The 21,502-nt window shown below is 40.5% G+C and overlaps 1 protein-coding gene across 1 annotated transcript; it reads right to left on the reverse strand.

Annotated features, from left to right (window-relative positions):
• Positions 1 to 383: 383 nt before the first annotated feature.
• Positions 384 to 7,129, reverse strand: LOC105947819 (protein kinase C delta type-like). Its single transcript, XM_012967182.3, has 10 exons — positions 6,748 to 7,129; positions 5,502 to 5,608; positions 5,142 to 5,306; positions 4,433 to 4,524; positions 4,158 to 4,280; positions 3,910 to 4,048; positions 3,166 to 3,354; positions 2,932 to 3,060; positions 2,187 to 2,318; positions 384 to 503 (listed from the first exon to the last, which is right to left on the reverse strand). The coding sequence occupies exons 1-10, from the start codon at positions 7,127 to 7,129 to the stop codon at positions 384 to 386; spliced, it is 1,578 nt and encodes a 525-aa protein (XP_012822636.2).
• Positions 7,130 to 21,502: the final 14,373 nt, after the last annotated feature.

The raw sequence follows: 21,502 nt of genomic DNA on the forward strand, positions 1-21,502 counted from the left end.
TACATGCTGCAAGACCAGGGAGAGTAGGGCCTAATTACTGCAATATATTTTCATTATGGTTCTTTTATCCTTTACACACCAGTATAAAATACAATGTAGAATCAGAACCGAGTTGAACACCTTGCTGTGACTTTATAAAGAACTTGTGGAAACTCTAGGAATTAAAACCCTTGATGGTAACATAACAACATGATAAGCAGCCATGTCAAGGTCCCTTTTTACTCTCGTAAGCACCTCCCATGCTGCAAGGTCAACGTGATGAAAGGCTAGGATAAATTTGGGAAGATGGCTTATAATTAAGCCATGTGGTGCGGATGGTTTTAAGTCATGATTAATGAGCTCAAGCCACATGATCCAGCCATACAAGCTGAACTCTTTAGATGCTACCTCCATACACAGCAAAGGTAACAACACTCTGTTCCTAGCAATGCAGAACGAAACCTTCTGCTTGGGAAAGACTGAATCTTCCTGCAAAATTCACTTATCTTGTGATTAGCCATATCCTACAAAAAATAATGGATTATTAGCAATTAACATCCATATGGGTCTGACACTAGCCACTTCAATGATATTTATAGCTCTATATATATAATACAGCAGCCCAGTGAATATCCTATAAAATTACAAAAGGTGTTTAGTGATGTCATCAGTTAAAATCGGTTATTAGCTGAAATGTGTAAAATATAAGCATAATATTCACCCGGGATTCCATGACCTATACAAAAGCACTCAACCAGCCTTTTGCCTTTATATGGTGTTGGAATGGCAAATTTTACATCATTTATATTAATATTATTAATCCAGCCAGGGAGCTCAAGATAAGCAAGTGATAAAGCTTAGCATTTAATATGTTATTACATTAGCGAATAGAGAAAACCAATGAAGAGTGATTTGACTAAACTGCAAAACTGGGCAGCAAACTGGCAAAAGAGATTCAAGGTTATGCACTTTGGTAAAAGTAAATAAAATGTAAGTTATCCACTAATTGTTAGTGTGTTGGGGGAGTATGATCAGAGTATCACAAATTTCAAAGACTATTTGGACCTAATTATATATCCAGCCCTTAAGAAAGTGAACAAGTGAAGCAAATTCCACCAATGTAAAAACACATCACTCACAGTCACACCATCAGTGTCGGACTGGCCCACCAGGATACCAGGAAAACTCCCGGTGGGCCCAAGGGTCAGTGGGTCCTTCTGCTCACCCAACCCTCTACCATGGCCATTACCAGTTCTATATGAGAAGAAATGGAAGAAAGGATAGATAATAGTATGTAAAAAGAAGTCATTAGGAAATTAAATAAAGTAAGTGAATAGGGAAGGAAAGTTGATCTGGAGAGTGGGCGTAAGGTCCAAGGTTTTCTGGTGGGTCCTTGGTTCCCCAGTCCGACACTGCACACCATTGGTTGAATTAGCACATGTTTGTACATGTGAGCAGTAACGCCACGGCAAGGCTTCAACCCTGTTACCGGCATTCACTCACCTTTCCCTCCGGGTGTAACGCCTCAGAGGAGAGCCAATGGGAATAATTTGCCATTGGCTCCCCTCAACACAAAACATGTCAAACGTGACAAACAACGACAACTCAAGAGGCATCAACTGCACGTGTCTATGAGTCCCACCCTTTGCTCGTTTAACTTTAACCTTAACTGATTTAACTAAATTTGCAGGCTAAGGTAAAAAAAAACCCTGTCTGAAGCAGCTGGTAATTTGCCTCGGACAGGGAAAAAAACCCTTGGCCTGGAAAAACTATAGAATTACAGAACTATAAACATAACTATGAGGGTATGGGTTCTATAGACATGATGTGCAGGAAGGCAAAGCAGGCTGGGATCTTACTATCTGCTCGCCTTCTTGTTACACCCTTAGCTCACATTCTCTCACACATTCTCTCTTAGAAATAAATACTTACCTGGAACTTACCTCTCGATGTGCCAGATGAGAGACTGCCTCTCATAATTCCAGGCCTGATGTTACCCGGCAGTCTCATACTCTGGGAGATGGAATCCCAGGTGAAGGTGGAGCTCATGGTTGAGACAGGAATCGCAGGAGATGACCTGGCCTTTGTGCAGCAGGTGATGATGCCGAAGCCCACAGATTTGCCAACTTCCCGCCGGTGTTATGTACCTGTGCTACATGTAATTGCATGGTGTTATCACTGGCTGGCTTACATGCATGCCTACATACTTGCTCCAGCCAGGTGGAACTTTGAAATGAGAAGCCGGGAACGATGTTACTCTCCCCTGATGTTGCTTCATCCTCCTGGGGTTCGAGGAATGACAGCTTCTCAGTACATGGCTGAAACAGATCGGGTGATGGCTGCATTAAAAGGGAAAAATAATTTTAATCAACATGATGAAAAATATCTATTATGAACAAGAGAATAGTCATTGTATTTGCTTTTGGAAGTCCATATGAAGGTTCTGATTCTGTAAAAATAACAGTTTGTGCTTCAGTTTGCCATGTGTTTCACATCACTATATTATAAACATTACAATGGCAATATACAACCTTTATAGTTAAAAGTACTTTATTGTTTGCCTTTGTAGAGACATCTTCCATAGATTTCAATGCTACAACGCCCCTAGTGGTCATAAATGCTAAGAGCTTTTTCGTTTGTATGGAAAACTCCATTCTCATTTTGTGACATTGTGGGGCTGATTTTTTACAGATTAAACTGAGGAATCCAGAAGGTTCGGTGATTTAATCATCACATTACCTGCCCCCCCCATAGAGCATCCCTTCTGCCTTATGTGTATAGGTTTTCCATGGGCTGCCATGGCTGTGTGAGTGTGGGGACTTGTGATTTTAATTCTTAAATATAAGTTCCACAAACTAAACCCGCTGCTTCTGATTCACCTATTTCACTAGTCAGTGCTATTCACCCAGGGTATAATCATTTGTGATTTGTATTCCCCAACCATGTACTTACTGTTTTCGGCTGGTAGGGGGGTTGTAACTCTCCCTCTTCCAGTGCCACCCAATCGATGCCTTTGTAGAATGGGTGGCTCCTGATGTCTCCCCGAACACCAAGGCGCTGTTTCCGATCCTTTTGTAGTAGCTAAAGGATCAAAGGACCATAATTTGAATCCCAGTAACTGAGCGGAAATGGCACATAAATATATTTGTAAATGTAGCAATGCTTCTATCCCACGGTTGTACCCACCTTGCCCAGAAGATGTGTTAAATCTTCATCCAGCCAATCAGGTATCTTTGGCTCATGGAATTTGATGGAATCCTTAAGCTGGTCGGGGTCACTGTTGTAAAAGGGCGACTGTCCGGTGGCGATTTCACAGATGGTGACACCAAATGACCACCAGTCTACTGCTGCGTTATAGGCTTTTCCATGTAGAATCTTAAAAAGAAAAAAAAACACTTACCAAGTTGCAAAATGGCACCTTTGAGGTATGTCTACTGGGATAATATAGGCAACAGAGTTTAATGGATTCAGCTGATCACAAAGTGTATGGAGTGCAGTGTATCTAATTGCTAACTCTTTTTGCCAGACTGGTGCTCCTATTACTAAAAAATTGCATCAGGGGACCTTTGGTATTAGGGTCCCACAGCCAACTTCTTAGTACTTCCCGAGCCTCCCTTGCATATGAAAATGTAACAATCGTATGTATGCACAAATCTAGGAGTCTGAAGAAGCCACAAGGGATCCTTGGGAAATGTAGGTAACATGGCGGCCTTGTGCTTATAAAGAATGATCCTTGCAATGTTTTACAATCAGAAGCACTGGTGTGGGGAAAAAGTTCCTAACCTTCCCCCCTCCCCCCTCGTGTACTACTCTTTCCTTATTAGTCCAATAGTGGGACTTCTATGACTTCAACTGGAATCTTTATTCTGCTCTTTTGTCCTCCTGTACTTCTTGCTTTTATTGTTAATAAACGGAAATTGCATGTCTCACCTCTGGGGCCATATATCCCAGGGTTCCGGCCCAGCCAGTGGTGGCGTCGTCCTCAAAGATGCTCTGCTTTGCCACGCCGAAATCTACAATTTTAACATGTCCTTGATGGTCCAATAGGACATTCATGGGTTTAATGTCTCTGTAATATAGAGATTAAAGGAGTTACAGAAAAGTAGGGCTGCTGATTTGCAGAGCAACCTGTGTGAGGCCTCTGCTGTAGAATGTTACAGGAATAAATCTATACCGACCGATGGATGATCCCAAGGCCATGGAGGTATTGCAGGCCGCAGATCATCTCCGCAGAATGGAACCTTTTAGACAGGGAAATAATGGTTAACGCCATGAAGATTCTCCTGTAATACATTAGCTTTCTTTAGAGAAAATGAGATAAAAATTGACTAAATTTGAATATGATGCTCCCTAGTGCCAAAATGTACATATTGCATTATTCCTCCCTCTTATAGGTGCAATTGATATAAAGCTATTTATTAGTGATATTGTACTAGCACCATGTAATACTTACCGTACTCTGTCCATGGGTAGCATCCTGTGCCACTTCAGCTGATCCTCAAGGCTGCCCCCACTCAGGAACTCCATCACATAGAAGGCGTGCCGCTGGTTACACAGACAAATGGAAAGAGTCAAAGGGGGGAAGAAATGGCAGAACACTTACACAACATAGGGTAGTACCCACTCCTGTACATGCTACACAAAAAGAATAAAATGATATCATAGGAATATATGGAATCAGCTTGATAATATTGCGGGCAGTTGATGGGTTCCCTGCATGTTGTTATTAATCTCTGCAGGCAGAATGCAGTACTGGATATATAAATCCTGCATGAACATGTATGGGGAGTGCAAGGCAAGCAGGCCGTATATAATATGTATAATGGCATTAGGAAGGGTTTTGGGATTGTGCTGTATAATCTGTTTGGTTTTTATGTGGAGTCAAGTAATTTGTAATAGCTATAATTAGTAATGGGCCAATCTGTCCTGTTTCACTTTGCCAAAAAGTTCACAAAACACAAAAAAAAATGTGTTGAAGTGAATCGGCAACATTTGTTTTTCATTGCAAAACCTGGAGAATTTGCTCATTATTACCTATAAGATATATATATAACATGTGGGACATTATGTAAGGGGATCAGATGTATGACTAAAGCTATCATGTAGGGGACACAGGGGAACAGTATTACAAACTAAATGGCAATATGGAGCCAATGTCTTACCTGGGTTTGAAAAGCGGCATAGCCTTGGCAAAGGAACGGGATGTGCCTGACGATGTTCAGCACCTGAGACTCGGTGAGAAGGCTGTTGTATTTGGTGGCCTCTTTTTTAGGGATGGATTTGACAGCCACATATGCCTTCTTGTCTCCTAATGATGCCAACATAACCTTAAAAAAGGAAGAAAAGAGTTATTATTACTGTGTATTTAAGCCCTGAGGTGGAAATATTATTCAGATTTGGATTTTGTTTCTTATCACATCATTTAAAATAGTCCCAGAGCACCCATTCCTTTTGCTTTCTACCACATTTAGGATTTAAACCCTACAAAAAAGATCTGAGCCTAATGGGAACCAATCACTCACTTTGCCGAATCCTCCTGATCCCAGCAGGGAGTAGAAGTTGTAGCTGGAGATACTGAGCGGGTTTGGCCTTGAAGGTTCAGCTTGTGCGCTCACGGGTTCGGCTCCTCCTAGAGAAGAAAAGAGATTTTATTTCCTGCTCATAGAACAATAATAAGTTATATATACTGCTCCCATAGGTAATTATTCAATAACTAATAGTTAATTTTGCTGTTCCCTTATACTGCACCTAAAGGACTTTTCCCTAACAGCACAGGAAAACCTTGGCAAATGGCTAATAGACACATTGTGGCCCAGGGGCAAAAAGAATCTACTTCTGGTAACATTAAGAGCCAAAATTCTACATTTTTAAAATTATGTCTCAAATTCTGGTATCCAAAATTTATGGAGTTCTTTGTATTGTTGCTATGGCCAAGGCACATGTCACATGGGCATATAAGGCACCTAGGCCACAGGTACAGCCAAACTGATAGCAGAACAATTATAGAATTTCAGGGAAAACAGTATTGGGAATGGATTTAGGGATAATGTTGATGGGTCACTGTAACATTATATTGTGGCCCCATTGTACTAATATATATTGGGTAGCTCAGTGTTTTGCTAGTGGCTTTAATGTAAAATGATATGCCAGGCCCACTGTGCAGATATATGCTGGGAGGGTCTGCACCATTAGATGCTGTACTATTATTTACCATGCTGAGAACACATGTTAGATAGAACTGTTGGGCCTACCAATTGTCATACACACAGTTACACATCCAGCCTATGTTATAAAATGAAAGCAATGATTTGATTGGTTGATATGGGTCTCTCCACTGGTGCAGTTTAGCACTTAAGTTTGAAATCAGCCCAATAGGGTTAGGTAGTAAAGTTGCAAGGTTGGCACAGATCTAGTTACTTATAACAATCTTTTTTTATGTATAAGGAATAGGTGCTAAATTGCACCAGTGCAGTTACCCATAGAAACCAATTAGATATTTCAAGTGTAAATTTATTATAATTGTTATATTCTACAATAAATGGGTGTATACATTAAACATACCAGAATATATACAACAACAACAACCAAAGACAATACAAGAGGTAAAGAGGGCCCTGTCCCAAAGAGCTTACAATTTAAAAATACAATTTACTTTAGTACTGATGTTATTATCAGGGTCATAAACAGCAATTGCCCCAGTAAATTAGTGGCAGTTGGCAATCATGTGGGCTGCTCTTTTTTTTTAGCCATTTTTGAGTGATTTCTTACCTTCATCAGTCTCCTTCCTTCTTCGTTTCTTCTCGCTGCAGCATTCATCTGACAGTTGTTCCTCTGAACTCCTCTCCCTCTTCTTCTTCATCTGTTCTTCTCCATCTTCTTCATCTTTTTTTCTTGTTTTCCTCTTTTTTGAGGGTCCGGGGCCTGAATCACTGGAATCCGAATAAATCCTTTTCTTTTTCGACTTGTCCTCTTCTTGATGTTTACCTTCTGTTTTCTTCTCGTTTGATGGCTGGGGGTCCAACTCTCCAGAATCAGAATCAGAATTGATGCCCTTGTTCCTCAACTTGTCCTCTTCATCTTCTTCATATTCTTCTCTCCTTTTCTTCTCTCTTGATGGCTGGGGGTCCGAATCAGTACGTGCTCTCTTCATCTTCTTGGGTGGAAATCTCTCCTGCTTCTTCTCACTCTTGAATCTTCACATCAACTGTCATTTTCCAACGGTTGAGGTCTCTTGCTCTGTGGCTGGTGCAGTTTATGACATCATCACTGGACACAGGCTGGAAGATACCATTGCAGCACAGAGCCAGATACATATCCCAACCTGGACACAGGCTGTTAGATACCATTGCAGCACAGAGCCGGGTACATATCCCAACCTAGGTGCTATAAGAGTACAAAGTGCATCTAGCAACCCCTATACATTTCCTATGCTGTTAGTTTATCAGTTTTCTTATTCTTAATGTATATATGTATCAATCCCTTTTTTGCAGATCCAAATCAAATTCTGGGCTGTTTAATATCTAAATTTCCATTTACATTGCTTTACGTGTGCATAGGAGACCATTTACTGTCATTTGTTTGTGTGGGAGCTGCCATGAGCCCAACATGCAGGTTCTCCCTTCCCTACAGTGTAAGGTTTATATACAGTAAATAAGAGACCCAACACATTATACTCTAACACCACTGGTATAAAATAGATCTACATCAGTGTGTGATATTTACTCACCCTGAGGTGCAGGGTAAGGAAATGAAAGAACATTTATTAGAGAAATTATTATCATTTTCATTAGGAACTGTTATTTGATGATTTATATTGTAAAATAAATGAATTTAGCAGGACACACAGTGCAGGAGAGCTTATACATACTGAAATGACCAAACTCGATGCCAATCTCACATTTCAATATGTGCCACTAAATAATGAGTTATTGTTTTATGTATTAAAAAGGAGCAAAAAGTTAGTTTAACCTCTTATTGTCCTGAAGCCTTATTGGTGGCTGATCTAGCTGGTGCAGGAGTGCACATTTAATCGGTGGGCCTTTAGTGATTGAGAAAACAAAAGAGAATAATGTCCGGCCATTGTCTTTGCCTGGGGTACATGCGGATGTGAAACATTATTGTGAATTAGAAGGTCACTATATATCCCCTGTATGTAACTTATGTAACACACTTCTCCTCTCACCAAAAATTAAGGTACCATTTTAAAATTCTGTAATGGATTTGGCTGGGCCAATATTAAAGTTAGTTTGAGAACACGAGTATAGTTTAATTATTATTATTGCTGATATTTGGAGGCTATTCCCCTGCACAATCCATCACAGCGGTGAAACTAGAATTAGGGGACTTCCCTGCAGACAAACATGGGGCCCTCCTCCTTAGAGGGCTAATGACTGGCAGATGCATACTTCTCAATACTTACAAAATAGAAAAAAGATATAGGAATCCGCCACACATTCTTTGTCATAGCCTAGGCCTAGGGAATCAGAAAATACCCATAAACACCTGGGTTAAAGAGAAATCCTCCATCCCACAGGGCATAGGTCACACTTATGAGACTTCCTACAAGCAGGACATGCAACCATATCATACTTCCAAGCCATGCAAAACCCACTGAGCTCTTGTGGGAATTGGGACGTGCCCTACAAGCCTGGCACACCCCTGAATAGAGCAGTTACAGTGGAGGAAATAATTATTTGACCCCTCACTGATTTTGTAAGTTTGTCCAATGACAAAGAAATGAAAAGTCTCAGAACAGTATCATTTCAATGGTAGGTTTATTTTAACAGTGGCAGATAGCACATCAAAAGGAAAATCGAAAAAATAACTTTAAATAAAAGATAGCAACTGATTTGCATTTCATTGAGTGAAATAAGTTTTTGAACCCCTACCAACCATTAAGAGTTCTGGCTCCCACAGAGTGGTTAGACACGTCTACTCAATTAGTCAACCTCATTAAGGACACCTGTCTTAACTAGTCACCTGTATAAAAGACACCTGTCCACAGAATCAATCAATCAAGCAGACTCCAAACTCTCCAACATGGAAAAGACCAAAGAGCTGTCCAAGGATGTCAGAGACAAAATTGTAGACCTGCACAAGGCTGGAATGGGCTACAAAACCATTAGCAAGAAGCTGGGAGAGAAGGTGACAACTGTGCGATTTGCGATTGTTCGAAAATGGAAGGAGCACAAAATGACCATCAATCGACCTCGCTCTGGGGCTCCACGCAAGATGTCACCTCGTGGGGTGTCAATGATTCTGAAAAAGGTGAAAAAGCATCCTAGAACTACACGGGAGGAGTTAGTTAATGACCTCAAATTAGCAGGGACCACAGTCACCAAGAAAACCATTGGAAACACATTACACCGCAATGGATTAAAATCCTGCAGGGCTCGCAAGGTCCCCCTGCTCAAGAAGGCACATGTGCAGGCCCGTCTGAAGTTTGCCAATGAACACCTGAATGATTCTGTGAGTGACTGGGAGAAGGTGCTGTGGTCTGATGAGACCAAAATAGAGCTCTTTGGCATTAACTCAACTCGCTGTGTTTGGAGGAAGAAAAATGCTGCCTATGACCCCCAAAACACCGTCCCCACCGTCAAGCATGGGGGTGGAAACATTTTGCTTTGGGGATGTTTTTCTGCTAAGGGCACAGGACAACTTATTCGCATTAACGGGAAAATGGACAGAGCCATGTATCGTGAAATCCTGAACGACAACCTCCTTCCCTCTGCCAGGAAACTGAAAATGGGTCGTGGATGGGTGTTCCAGCACGACAATGACCCAAAACATACAGCAAAGGCAACAAAGGAGTGGCTCAAGAAGAAGCACATTAAGGTCATGGAGTGGCCTAGTCAGTCTCCGGACCTTAATCCAATAGAAAACCTATGGAGGGAGCTCAAGCTCAGAGTTGCACAGAGACAGCCTCGAAACCTTAGGGATTTAGAGATGATCTGCAAAGAGGAGTGGGACCAACATTCCTCCTAAAATGTGCGCAAACTTGGTCATCAATTACAAGAAACGTTTGACCTCTGTGCTTGCAAACAAGGGTTTTTCCACTAAGTATTAAGTCTTTTTTTGTTAGAGGGTTCAAAAACTTATTTCACTCAATGAAATGCAAATCAGTTGCTATCTTTTATTTAAAGTTATTTTTTCGATTTTCCTTTTGATGTGCTATCTGCCACTGTTAAAATAAACCTACCATTGAAATGATACTGTTCTGAGACTTTTCATTTCTTTGTCATTGGACAAACTTACAAAATCAGTGAGGGGTCAAATAATTATTTCCTCCACTGTATATGAAATAAAAAGAATGTTATGACAATGTAAATGTTTTACCTGTAAGTTCCAATCAATGTATTGCTACCCGCTGGATAAAAATATTTACTTGGAGTATTGCTCCCCTCGTTTATGTTGGTTCTTACAACCTACTCCCCCATTCACTTTTAAGGACAACCTTATAGTTCAGCAAATACTTAAAAACCCGAATGCTTCCTTGGAAAAGGTCATGCTAAATAAAAAAGCTTTGGGGCTGATTTACTAATCCACGAACGGTCTGAAGGTGTCCGAATTCGTTCTTTTCGTAATGATCGGTATTTTGCGATTTTTTTGTAGCCGTTACAACTGTTTCGCAAATTGTTGCGACTTTTTCGTAGCGTTACGACTTGCGCGAAAAGTCGCGACTTTTTCTCAGCTTTCGCGCCCTGTACGAAAGTTTCGGATTCATTCAAGCTTCAGTATGGTGACTTTTCTTGGGCCGGGTTGGAGCTGCAGAGTGCCATTGAGCCCTATGGGAGACTTTCCTTGGGCCGGGTTGGAGCTGCAGAGTGCCATTGAGCCCTATGGGAGACTTTCCTTGGGCCAGGTTGGAGCTGCAGAGTGCCATTGAGCCCTATGGGAGACTTTCCTTGGGCCGGGTTGGAGCTGCAGAGTGCCATTGAGCCCTATGGGAGACTTTCCTTGGGCCGGGTTGGAGCTGCAGAGTGCCATTGAGCCCTATGGGAGACTTTCCTTGGGCCGGGTTGGAGCTGCAGAGTGCCATTGAGCCCTATGGGAGACTTTCCTTGGGCCGGGTTGGAGCTGCAGAGTGCCATTGAGCCCTATGGGAGACTTTCCTTGGGCCGGGTTGGAGCTGCAGAGTGCCATTGAGCCCTATGGGAGACTTTCCTTGGGCCGGGTTGGAGCAGCAGAGTGCCATTGAGCCCTACGGGAGACTTTCCTTGGGCCGGGTTGGAGCTGCAGAGTGCCATTGAGCCTTATGAGCCCTATGGGAGACTTTCCTTGGGCTGGGTTGGAGCTGCAGAGTGCCATTGAGCCCTATGGGAGACTTACCTTGGGCCGGGTTGGAGCTGCAGAGTGCCATTGAGCCCTATGGGAGACTTTCCTTGGGCCGGGTTGGAGCTGCAGAGTGCCATTGAGCCCTATGGGAGACTTTCCTTGGGCCAGGTTGGAGCTGCAGAGTGCCATTGAGCCCTATGGGAGACTTTCCTTGGGCCAGGTTGGAGCTGCAGAGTGCCATTGAGCCCTATGGGAGACTTTCCTTGGGCCAGGTTGGAGCTGCAGAGTGCCATTGAGCCCTATGGGAGACTTTCCTTGGGCCAGGTTGGAGCTGCAGAGTGCCATTGAGCCCTATGGGAGACTTTCCTTGGGCCGGGTTGGAGCTGCAGAGTGCCATTGAGCCCTATGGGAGACTTTCCTTGGGCCGGGTTGGAGCTGCAGAGTGCCATTGAGCCCTATGGGAGACTTTCCTTGGGCCAGGTTGGAGCTGCAGAGTGCCATTGAGCCCTATGGGAGACTTTCCTTGGGCCAGGTTGGAGCTGCAGAGTGCCATTGAGCCCTATGGGAGACTTTCCTTGGGCCAGGTTGGAGCTGCAGAGTGCCATTGAGCCCTATGGGAGACTTTCCTTGGGCCGGGTTGGAGCTGCAGAGTGCCATTGAGCCCTATGGGAGACTTTCCTTGGGCCAGGTTGGAGCTGCAGAGTGCCATTGAGCCCTATGGGAGACTTTCCTTGGGCCGGGTTGGAGCTGCAGAGTGCCATTGAGCCCTATGGGAGACTTTCCTTGGGCCGGGTTGGAGCTGCAGAGTGCCATTGAGCCCTATGGGAGACTTTCCTTGGGCCGGGTTGGAGCTGCAGAGTGCCATTGAGCCCTATGGGAGACTTTCCTTGGGCCAGGTTGGAGCTGCAGAGTGCCATTGAGTCCCTATGGGAGGCTTCCAAAATCATGCTAAGTCTGAAAGTTTCACCCGCCGCTTATGAGCACTCAATATGAAAAAGTCGCGACAATATACGAGCAAATCGTAATGGCTTCGAATTTGTGGATTAGTAAATCAGCCCCTTTATGTATCCTTTATACAAACAATTTAACTAAATGTGTCTGTTACTAACTATTAGTATCTTACCTTTTGTTTACCAAATGTAAATATTTTCTTCTTAAAGGAGTTGTTCACCTTGGTATTACCTTTTGGAAAATTTGCAATTGGTCTTTTTTTTATTATTTGTGGTTTTTGAATTATTCAGTTATTTGTTCAACTTTCCAGTTTGAAATTTCAGCATCTATATGGTTGCTATAGAGTCAATATTGCCCTAGCAACTAGGCAGTGGTAAAACCTATGCACCCCTAGGTATATATATATATATCGAACTAAGGGTGGCACACTGATTCAATCCTTATCCCGAGTGCACGGTAAAAAAGACCAGCAACACCGGATCTATTGCAAACAATTGATTATATATTAAATAAATGCATGAACAGCCAAATATATATATATATATATATATATATATATACATAAGAGTTCCCGATAAACAGCACTCACGATATAATGAAATCTCAGGCGCCTGGGTGCAGTCCTCTTTAGCGTAGATAGTAAACAAAAATATGAATCGCATCGCTCAGGACTTATAACAAAATTGTAGTTTATTAAGTGTAGAAACAGAGAACTGATGTTTCGGCCACAATTGCAGCCTTTCTCAAAGTTGCCAAAAAACAGTGCATCTAAACTTAAATACCCAGTGTGGCGGGAAACTCGAAAGTGACGTGTCAGGATGACGTATACACTCAGTGAAATTAATTACATACAATGAAATGAAAAGATAAAATGAAATAAAATAAAAAATGTCCTTTACCATGTGTCAGAAGTATTTTTACCAATGTGTGTAATAAAGGATATAAAATAATGTTGTAAACTGAGTCACAGTTCTTTTAGCCGCGTAATGTGCTTTAACACACTCTTACTATTGGGGCACCTAGCTACATTATTCATGTATCAATATTGAATTATTTACGGCCCATACTTATCTAATTTGTATAGATAAAATATAAACATCACTGTATATTATAATTAATTCCGTAATATAATTATACATTCAAAAGATTTTAAGAGTAAAATATCCAACAAGTAGAATACGAGTGAAAGAAGTGTATATAGTTATTTGTAACTTATTAAAAAACTTTATAAAACCCCATTACCTCAATGGACCAGGACCCCCGTGGTGCCGTTTAAATAATTACCTTCTCAGTGATATTGGGGCATAAGATCCCCTATTTCAGCCACTCCTTACCACTCTAATCCGAGGCTGAAATAGGGGATCTTATGCCCCAATATCACTGAGAAGGTAATTATTTAAACGGCACCACGGGGGTCCTGGTCCATTGAGGTAATGGGGTTTTATAAAGTTTTTTAATAAGTTACAAATAACTATATACACTTCTTTCACTCGTATTCTACTTGTTGGATATTTTACTCTTAAAATCTTTTGAATGTATAATTATATTACGGAATTAATTATAATATACAGTGATGTTTATAATGCTTGAAAATTTATAGCGCATGTGTTTTTGTGATACCCTCTGGAGTCCAACTAACCCCTCTATTTTATCTATACAAATTAGATAAGTATGGGCCGTAAATAATTCAATATTGATACATGAATAATGTAGCTAGGTGCCCCAATAGTAGGAGTGTGTTAAAGCACATTACGCGGCTAAAAGAACTGTGACTCAGTTTACAACATTATTTTATATCCTTTATTACACACATTGGTAAAAATACTTCTGACACATGGTAAAGGACATTTTTTATTTTATTTCATTTTATCTTTTCATTTCATTGTATGTAATTAATTTCACTGAGTGTATACGTCATCCTGACACGTCACTTTCGAGTTTCCCGCCAAACTGGGTATTTAAATTTAGATGCACTGTTTTTTGGCAACTTTGAGAAAGGCTGCAATTGTGGCCGAAACGTCAGTTCTCTGTTTCTACACTTAATAAACTACAATTTTGTTATAAGTCCTGAGCGATGCGATTCATATTTTTGTTTACTATATATATATATATATATATATATATATATATATATAAACAGCAATATTCTATGTTCTATAGACCTTATAGAATTTTTATGTGTATCACAGCCCTTTGGACTGCAATCCAAGTCCCTGCATTGATGCTGAGGATTACTGGTGTCAGAATCCTCTGTTCCATAAAAATGCCCTTCTCATAGACCTATACCCTTCAATATAACTGGGTATTGTAATTCATTTATAAGTATATGACCAACTGGTAAGTGGCTATGAATAACAGCTGTGCTATAAATGATATGCATTTGTGACCCAGCTATCTCAACCATGCAAATACCTAGTTTGCACCTATGGGGGGGAAGGAACTTAGTGAAACCCATGTTGCTTTTAAACATGTGCTCCCCTGATCTGCTGATGCAAAGGGGATGAGATAACTCGACTCGAAACATTTTGTCCCAATGTGGCTGAAAGAGCTTTGCAATTGCAGGAAAGAATTTAAAATGATAAAGGATACTATTGCCGACGATAAAAATATAATATGGACATAGCGAATTGTAGAAGGCAGGCGTTGAGTGCTCGACAGATGGATACACATTAATCAAATGCCTGAGTAAACAGATGAGTCTTGGGTCTGTTTTTATATCCAATAAGGGGGCCTCTCGGTCCGTGCTGGGCGCACAATTCCAAATACAGATGGAACTTTAGGTGCTAAGGAATTATAACTGTACTGAGCCATCAGTTCAACTGTATGAAGAGGAATAATAAGAAATGAATGGGTGATCTTGAAAGCTACTGTATATTTTATTCAAAGTCAAATGCGCATGTGTAATAATAGATTCAGATTTCAGTGCTGTAGTTGATCGTTGGAGGTTCCACCCTCTCGGGTCAAGTGCGACGCAATAGTTAATAGATGAGCTTGAGTGAAGTTTGCAATAACCTTCAATACAAAGCCTTATTCGAAGAAATAGCCCCAAAATTAAAAAAAAGTTGACTAAAGCCCGCAAAATTAGTTGGTGGATGTTAGTGATGAGTGAATTTGTTGCATTTTGCTTTGTTGAAAAATTCACGTAAGTACCGGACAATTTGCGAAACGGTGAAAAATTTCTAAACACGACCACAACTTTTTTTGATGCTTGCCCAATTTTGTGGAAGTTTTGCAAAACAATTTGCCAATGGCGAAATGTGGAAAATTGCTTCAAATCCACGCCTGCTGACAAAATTTGCTCATCACTAGTCAGGCCTGGATTTGTGGCGGGGCTACAAAGGCCCGGGCCTAGGGCAGCATAAACTTAGGGGCCGCCCTGCCGCAGCGGAATTTTGAAAATTTGTTCCCATACGGAGCAATGAGGACCTTGGTGCGCCCGGAGTTGAAATCCGGCGCTGTCTCTAGTCTGTGTTGCTAATAAATTCACATATTATACCAACACCTTTCTTCAAGTTCAGGGAATGCACAACTGGAGCTCAATGAGTGTTTCAGATAACTACTGGGTTCTTAGTAACACTATCTTAGTAGGTCAGTATACAGTATGTATGTGTATATATGACCTGGGTGTCATTTGGAAGGGTTGAACTTGATGGACTTTTGTCTTCAACTATGGGACATTTAGGGGCAAATTTAGTAAAAAATTCAAATAAGCTAACTTCCACAAATGTCTGACATTCACTTAAAAGTCTCAAATGAGAAAGTCAGTGCAGGAAAAAGTCTCAGAAAAGTCATGAAAGTCTGAATTTTTTAAATTGTCTCACTGAAACATCTACTTTTTCGAATTGTCACATAAAAACAGCTTCAAAAATCCAAAACCTCTAAAGTTTCAAAGCAAAAGAAGGCTCCTCCAGGGAAGGGACATCTGCGTGACATGATCTCGGCAGGTTTTAGCTGACGAATAGTGATGAGCAAATCTGTCCCGTTTGGCGTCTCCAAAACAATTTGCCAAACTGTGAAAAAAAATTGCAAAACAGAGAAAAATTCACAAAACATGGGTACCGTACAACTTTTTTCATGCGTGTGACTTTTTTTCTTGACACGGCCACCCCCTTTTTGACGCAACTGCAAATTGTTTTGTGGCAAAATCAGAACAAAAACTTGACTGTTTGTAAATGTAAGCCATACTTTCTGCACAAGGGTTTATTTCAGATGGGTAATGGAATAAGTGTCACTTTAAGCAACTGATATACATATGACCAATCAAGATACAGTATTAGATGAACTGGTATTTCTTAAATTGGAATAATGTACTTGATGAAGGTATGGAGTTATAAAAATTGTAACTGCACAATTGCACATGATTTACTATTCTGTTGATATATTCCCTTTTCTTATTTATCCAGTGTTCTACTCTTTTGGTTCCTATAGATTGCAAACAACAAGAAGCTAAAAGTCTTTCTGCTACAGGAGCTGTAACTATTGTGGTTCATGTTCCGTTATAAAGACATAATGAGTGCTTCTCATTTAACAGATATAAACAGCTATAGGTGTGTGATAACCAGAAAATAAAGGTTGGTATGGAAGTGGAACAACAAAGGAAATCTTTCTTAATCCAAGTCAATTCACAATTGGTCTTCATTTTTTATTTTTTGTGGTTTTTTTTTTTGTTCAGCAGCTCTCCAGTTTGGTATTTCAGCAGCAACCTGGTTGCTAGGGTTTTATCTACCCTAGCAAACAGGCTGTGACTTGAATGGAATAAGAATAGGTAAAGGATTGAATAGGAAAATATTTTACATTGTGATTTTTTTACCAGTGATTTTGGCCCTCTTCACTTTTTGTATTGGTTGTTGGTTGCTATGAATGTCCAAAGTATTTGCCCATTTATTGTATAGCGCGCCGGAATATGTGGTGCTTTATTAATGTATGTTAATAATAACAAGTGTAACAATATCAATAAAATTATAGCCTCACAGAGCATCTGAAAGCCAGAATGAGGCAGAAAAGGAAGGCAAATAATTAAAAATGAAGATCAGTTGATTAATAGGTGCATGCACTTGAAATGGGTCAGGCAATCTGGCCTAGTAGTATGCCTTAGAACATTCTTCTTTGCCAATGAGCCTTGCTTAGAGTTGCAGCACTGAGCCAGCAGCCGGAGTCAACCTCAAGCGGTGGAATCAAGTTGGGTGAGGAACAGCCATTGCGCAACTTTTCTGCTTCATTACATTCTATAACATGCTATGTTAACTTTAAGTTGAATCACCCCTTTAAGATGTTTTGTTTAGTTTTCTGCGAATCAGCTGCACTGCAAATGAATAATAATAATGCCTTTAAATCATTCCGTTCCTTAATGCCGACTGTTGTATTTAACACAGCACTTAAGGATGCTGACGGCTGTCCGATACTGATGTTTGGTGGTGCAGGTATGGGATCCCTTATCCGGAAACCTGTTATCCAGGAAGTTCCTAATTACGGAAAGAACATCTCCCATTATAAGCGAATAATTCTAATTTTTAAAAATGATTTCATTTTTCCCTGTAATAATAAAACAGTACCTTGTACGTGATGCCAACTAAGGTATAATTAATCCTTATTGGAGGAAAAACAATTCTATTAGATTTATTCAATATTTAAATGATTTTTAGCAGACTTAAGTTATGGAGATCCAAATTGCGTAAAGATCCTTTATCTGGAAAACCCCAGGTCCCGAGCATTCTGGATAATAGGTCCCATACCTGTATCTAGTAATGCTATGTTGTTTGGGGTAAATAAGCACTTTTTGTCGCAGATGTGCAGAAATGATTTTTTCCTGCAAAACAATGGAGAATTCTAGGACCTGCTTGATTAGAGCAGCCTGCAAAACCCATATTTACTCTTTAACATTGAAAGGGGCAAAACAGTTGAACTTAAAGAAGAAAAAAAGGTACAATGACTGTCTGTACGAGCAGCACCTGGAATATTTTGGCATTTCCCCCCAGTGATTGTACCTTTCCTTCTCCTTGGATGTGCAGTTTCCTGCAAGTGATGTATTACATAGGATGCAATAGAATTGCTATTGGGGCACATTTACTAAAACTCAAATAAACTCAGTTACACAAATGTCTGACATTTATCAAAAAATGTGAAAGTCACAGAAAAGTTGCAAAAACTCCAAATTTTTTAAATTTTTTTGCATTGACGTACAAAAACCAGCATTTAAAATCCGAAAACCTCTAAAGATTCAAAGCAAAGAAAGATCCTTCAGGGAAGGAATATCTTCCATTGAACTTCTACATGTTCTCAACAAGTTTTAGCTGTTGGATTCTGTTTTTTAGCCTTTTTGTAGCATTGTAAATTTAGAAAAAGTCAGAACTTTTTTTTCTGCCACTTTAAGCCCTACAAAAGTTGAATAAAAAAAAAAATACGACAGTAAATGGCCCCCACTGTGTTTGCTAATTTAGTACAGGCTATCTAGTCAGGCAGCAAGCGTTTATTTAATATCTCTTCTGTTAAGCCAGGGTTGGCCAGACTTTTTCTATTGGCGATCGCCTGATGACTCCTCCCACAAGACGCAGCATATTACGCGACACAGCGTAAGTATGCATTCACGGCGCACTTCCGTATCCCCCGACTTTTTCACGGTCCACCAGAAATCCACGGGAGATCGTCTTGGCCACCCCTGTGTTAAGCAGTTGAGAAGAAGTAAGATTGTAAGCTCCCATAGACTTTAAGCTCTTCAGGGCAGCCGTATAGTGCAACACTATATTAATACTCATTGATTACTTAATTATATTAAATGCATGTTGCAATGCATGTGTGCCATTGTAGTACTATCTAAAAATAAATGAATACAAATACTGAGCATGAATCCCGTATTTCACTCAGATTTTTTTGCCTCTTACAGAATTCTTCATTATGGCTGCTGCTTAACTCTTGGATTGGCACCTACTGTACGTGCAAATACCAACAAGACTGACATATGTATCCGCACTGCAGGGTGTAGTGAAAGCTGCAGAATGGTTACTGCTTTTCCCAAATTATTTGGAACAGCTGAAGCAGGATTGGTTTTGAATTCCCAGCGCCAGGCTCTCTAACTCGGGGAGGTCTCTCTTTTTTTCACAGTTACAGTAAGAAGTGTAAAGAAACACCTGATTGATTTGTATGTGCTGCGCTGTAACCAAGGGCAAGATACATGGAAAGGTCTCAGATTGATAGGTACAAATGAGCATCTGTGAAGGGGAGTAGGGGGTGTTCTGAGAAAGGTGTATCTCTCTCTCTCTCTCTTTCACTATTCTTTGTTATTTTAGGTTTCTATAATTACAAGCATCTTTGCATCTAATAAACTGGCTTAAGAAATCCAGAAACAAAAAAGAGATTTACCATGGCTGAAAACACTAATTCCAGAGCACAAAAGTGCATTCTTTAGTGCTGGTTCCCTCTGGGGTGTAGCTGTGCTCTGCATCTAGGGCCAGATTGCAAATCCTGCACTATGTGTAGGGCACGGTGCCAGCGGGAGTATGGCAGACCTGTCTTTACCACCTGTCATAGGGATTCATTGCAGGCTGCACCCACCAGGGGGATTTGCACTTTGCACCCTGGCAGAGCTCAGGAAATTACCCCTAATTTTATTAGAAATCCACCACCTGGATTGTACGTATTCTGTATTTACTCTTACAGCCATATTATACCATCTGCCATAGTTTAAATACCCATAACTGGGGATTTCATGTGTCCACATTCAAATGATCTGAGCAACACTGAAGAGAGAATCAATCAATTTAATGTTTATGGGGCAGATTTTTCAAAATGTGAGTTTAGTACTGAACACATAAGAACTCACCCACATTCTATTCATTCCTATAGGGTAAAAGTTATAACTCACCATTTGATAAATACCCTTCTAACAATTCCTTCACTAGTCAAAGAAAAATGTATGAAGTAGAAAAGGAGGCAGAGTAATAGAAATCCCATAGTTACACCCTTATTTGTAGTTGGGCAGGGCTCTCTTCACCTCTTGTATCGGTTATTGATTGCTTTATATGTTACTCTGTATGTCCAATGTATGAAACCCACTTATTGTATAGCGCTGCGGAATATGTTGGCACTTTATAAATAAATGTTAATAATAATAATAATAATAATAATAATAATAGTTCGCCATAAGTGGGGAATTCCTCCTCTGGGTCAGTTCTCAATCATTGCAGGAAGAATGTTCCAAGCCAAGTCTGTTTGGTGCCCTAATTACTGCCTGACAAAAATACTAATAATAGAGATATTAAAGAAGCAGGCAAACCAGGGACTCTGAATTGGAGGACCTTAATGCAGATAATGGACATTACGTTTGCTATTTTTTAGCTTGCTGTGGGGAGGTCATTTCCCTTCGTGCCCCTGGGCACAAGACATCTTCTCTATAAGCTTTTTTTCAAGTTTAATTATGTCTGTCACACACATAACAATGGGATGTTTCCCAGCCGTTCCGATGCAGCAACACATTCAATAGATCTAGTTTAAAGACTATACACTTTGGGAACTGTTATGTCAATGCAGCAGTTGTATTTCCTGACCCACGGTTTCTTGTCAGAAAACCCTTTTAAAAAGAATATCTGTTGGAAATCGCTACCTTTTGTTCACTGCCAGAGAAGACCCTCAGCCTTTTGATGCACAAACATCAAGATCTTTATAACTTCATTTTAGATTGATGTCATTCCTTGATTCTGTTGGGGAGAAAAGATAATGATATTCATAGTGTGTGAAAATACGGATCATATTACAAAGGTTAATACAGTTATTTAAACAGAAGGGGTTGAAGGGGTATCTCTAGAAATATACTGTATCTCTAGATGTGTAGTAGCTCCAGATGTAGTATCTGCACCTTCCCACAGAGATAGCGCCTAGCACTTTTAGGTTTCCAAAGCAGCGCCTCCAGTTGCTCTCCAGTTTTAGTCTCTATTGCAGTGAAACCCAACCAATGGCTTGTGACCAACATGTTGCATGGAGTGGTCTAAAAACAGGGGCTTATTTTTGAATTCCTGGCTTAGGGTTACATTTTGGCTCCATAAAAACCCAATATACTACCATACAATGCCTCCTGTAAGCTGCCAGTCCACATAGGGGCTACCAAATAACCAATGACATGCCTTATTTGGCACTCCCAGGGACTTTTTTCATGCTTGTGTTGCTCCCCAACGCTTTTGATATTTGATAGTGGCTCATGGGTAAAAAAAAAGTTTGGGGACTCCTGTTTTATTGTGCTCCTCAGGAACCCTTATGACCCTGCCACGTATCTACAGCAGGACAATGTGTTCCTTAATTTGGAATTAAA

The sequence above is a fragment of the Xenopus tropicalis genome, chromosome 7, assembly GCF_000004195.4.
Source record: "Xenopus tropicalis strain Nigerian chromosome 7, UCB_Xtro_10.0, whole genome shotgun sequence".
Lineage (NCBI taxonomy): Eukaryota > Metazoa > Chordata > Amphibia > Anura > Pipidae > Xenopus > Xenopus tropicalis.

Bases quoted from the DNA above. Each gene is read 5' to 3' on its own strand.
- LOC105947819 (XM_012967182.3), bottom strand. From the start codon at position 7,129: ATGAAGAGAGCACGTACTGATTCGGACCCCCAGCCATCAAGAGAGAAG. The intron at 4,525-5,141 runs GTAAGACATTGG...CTGTGTAACCAG, and splicing joins ATGCCGCTTTTCAAACCCAG to CGGCACGCCTTCTATGTGAT. The intron at 3,355-3,909 runs GTGAGACATGCA...TTTCTTTTTAAG, and splicing joins TGGGATATATGGCCCCAGAG to ATTCTACATGGAAAAGCCTA.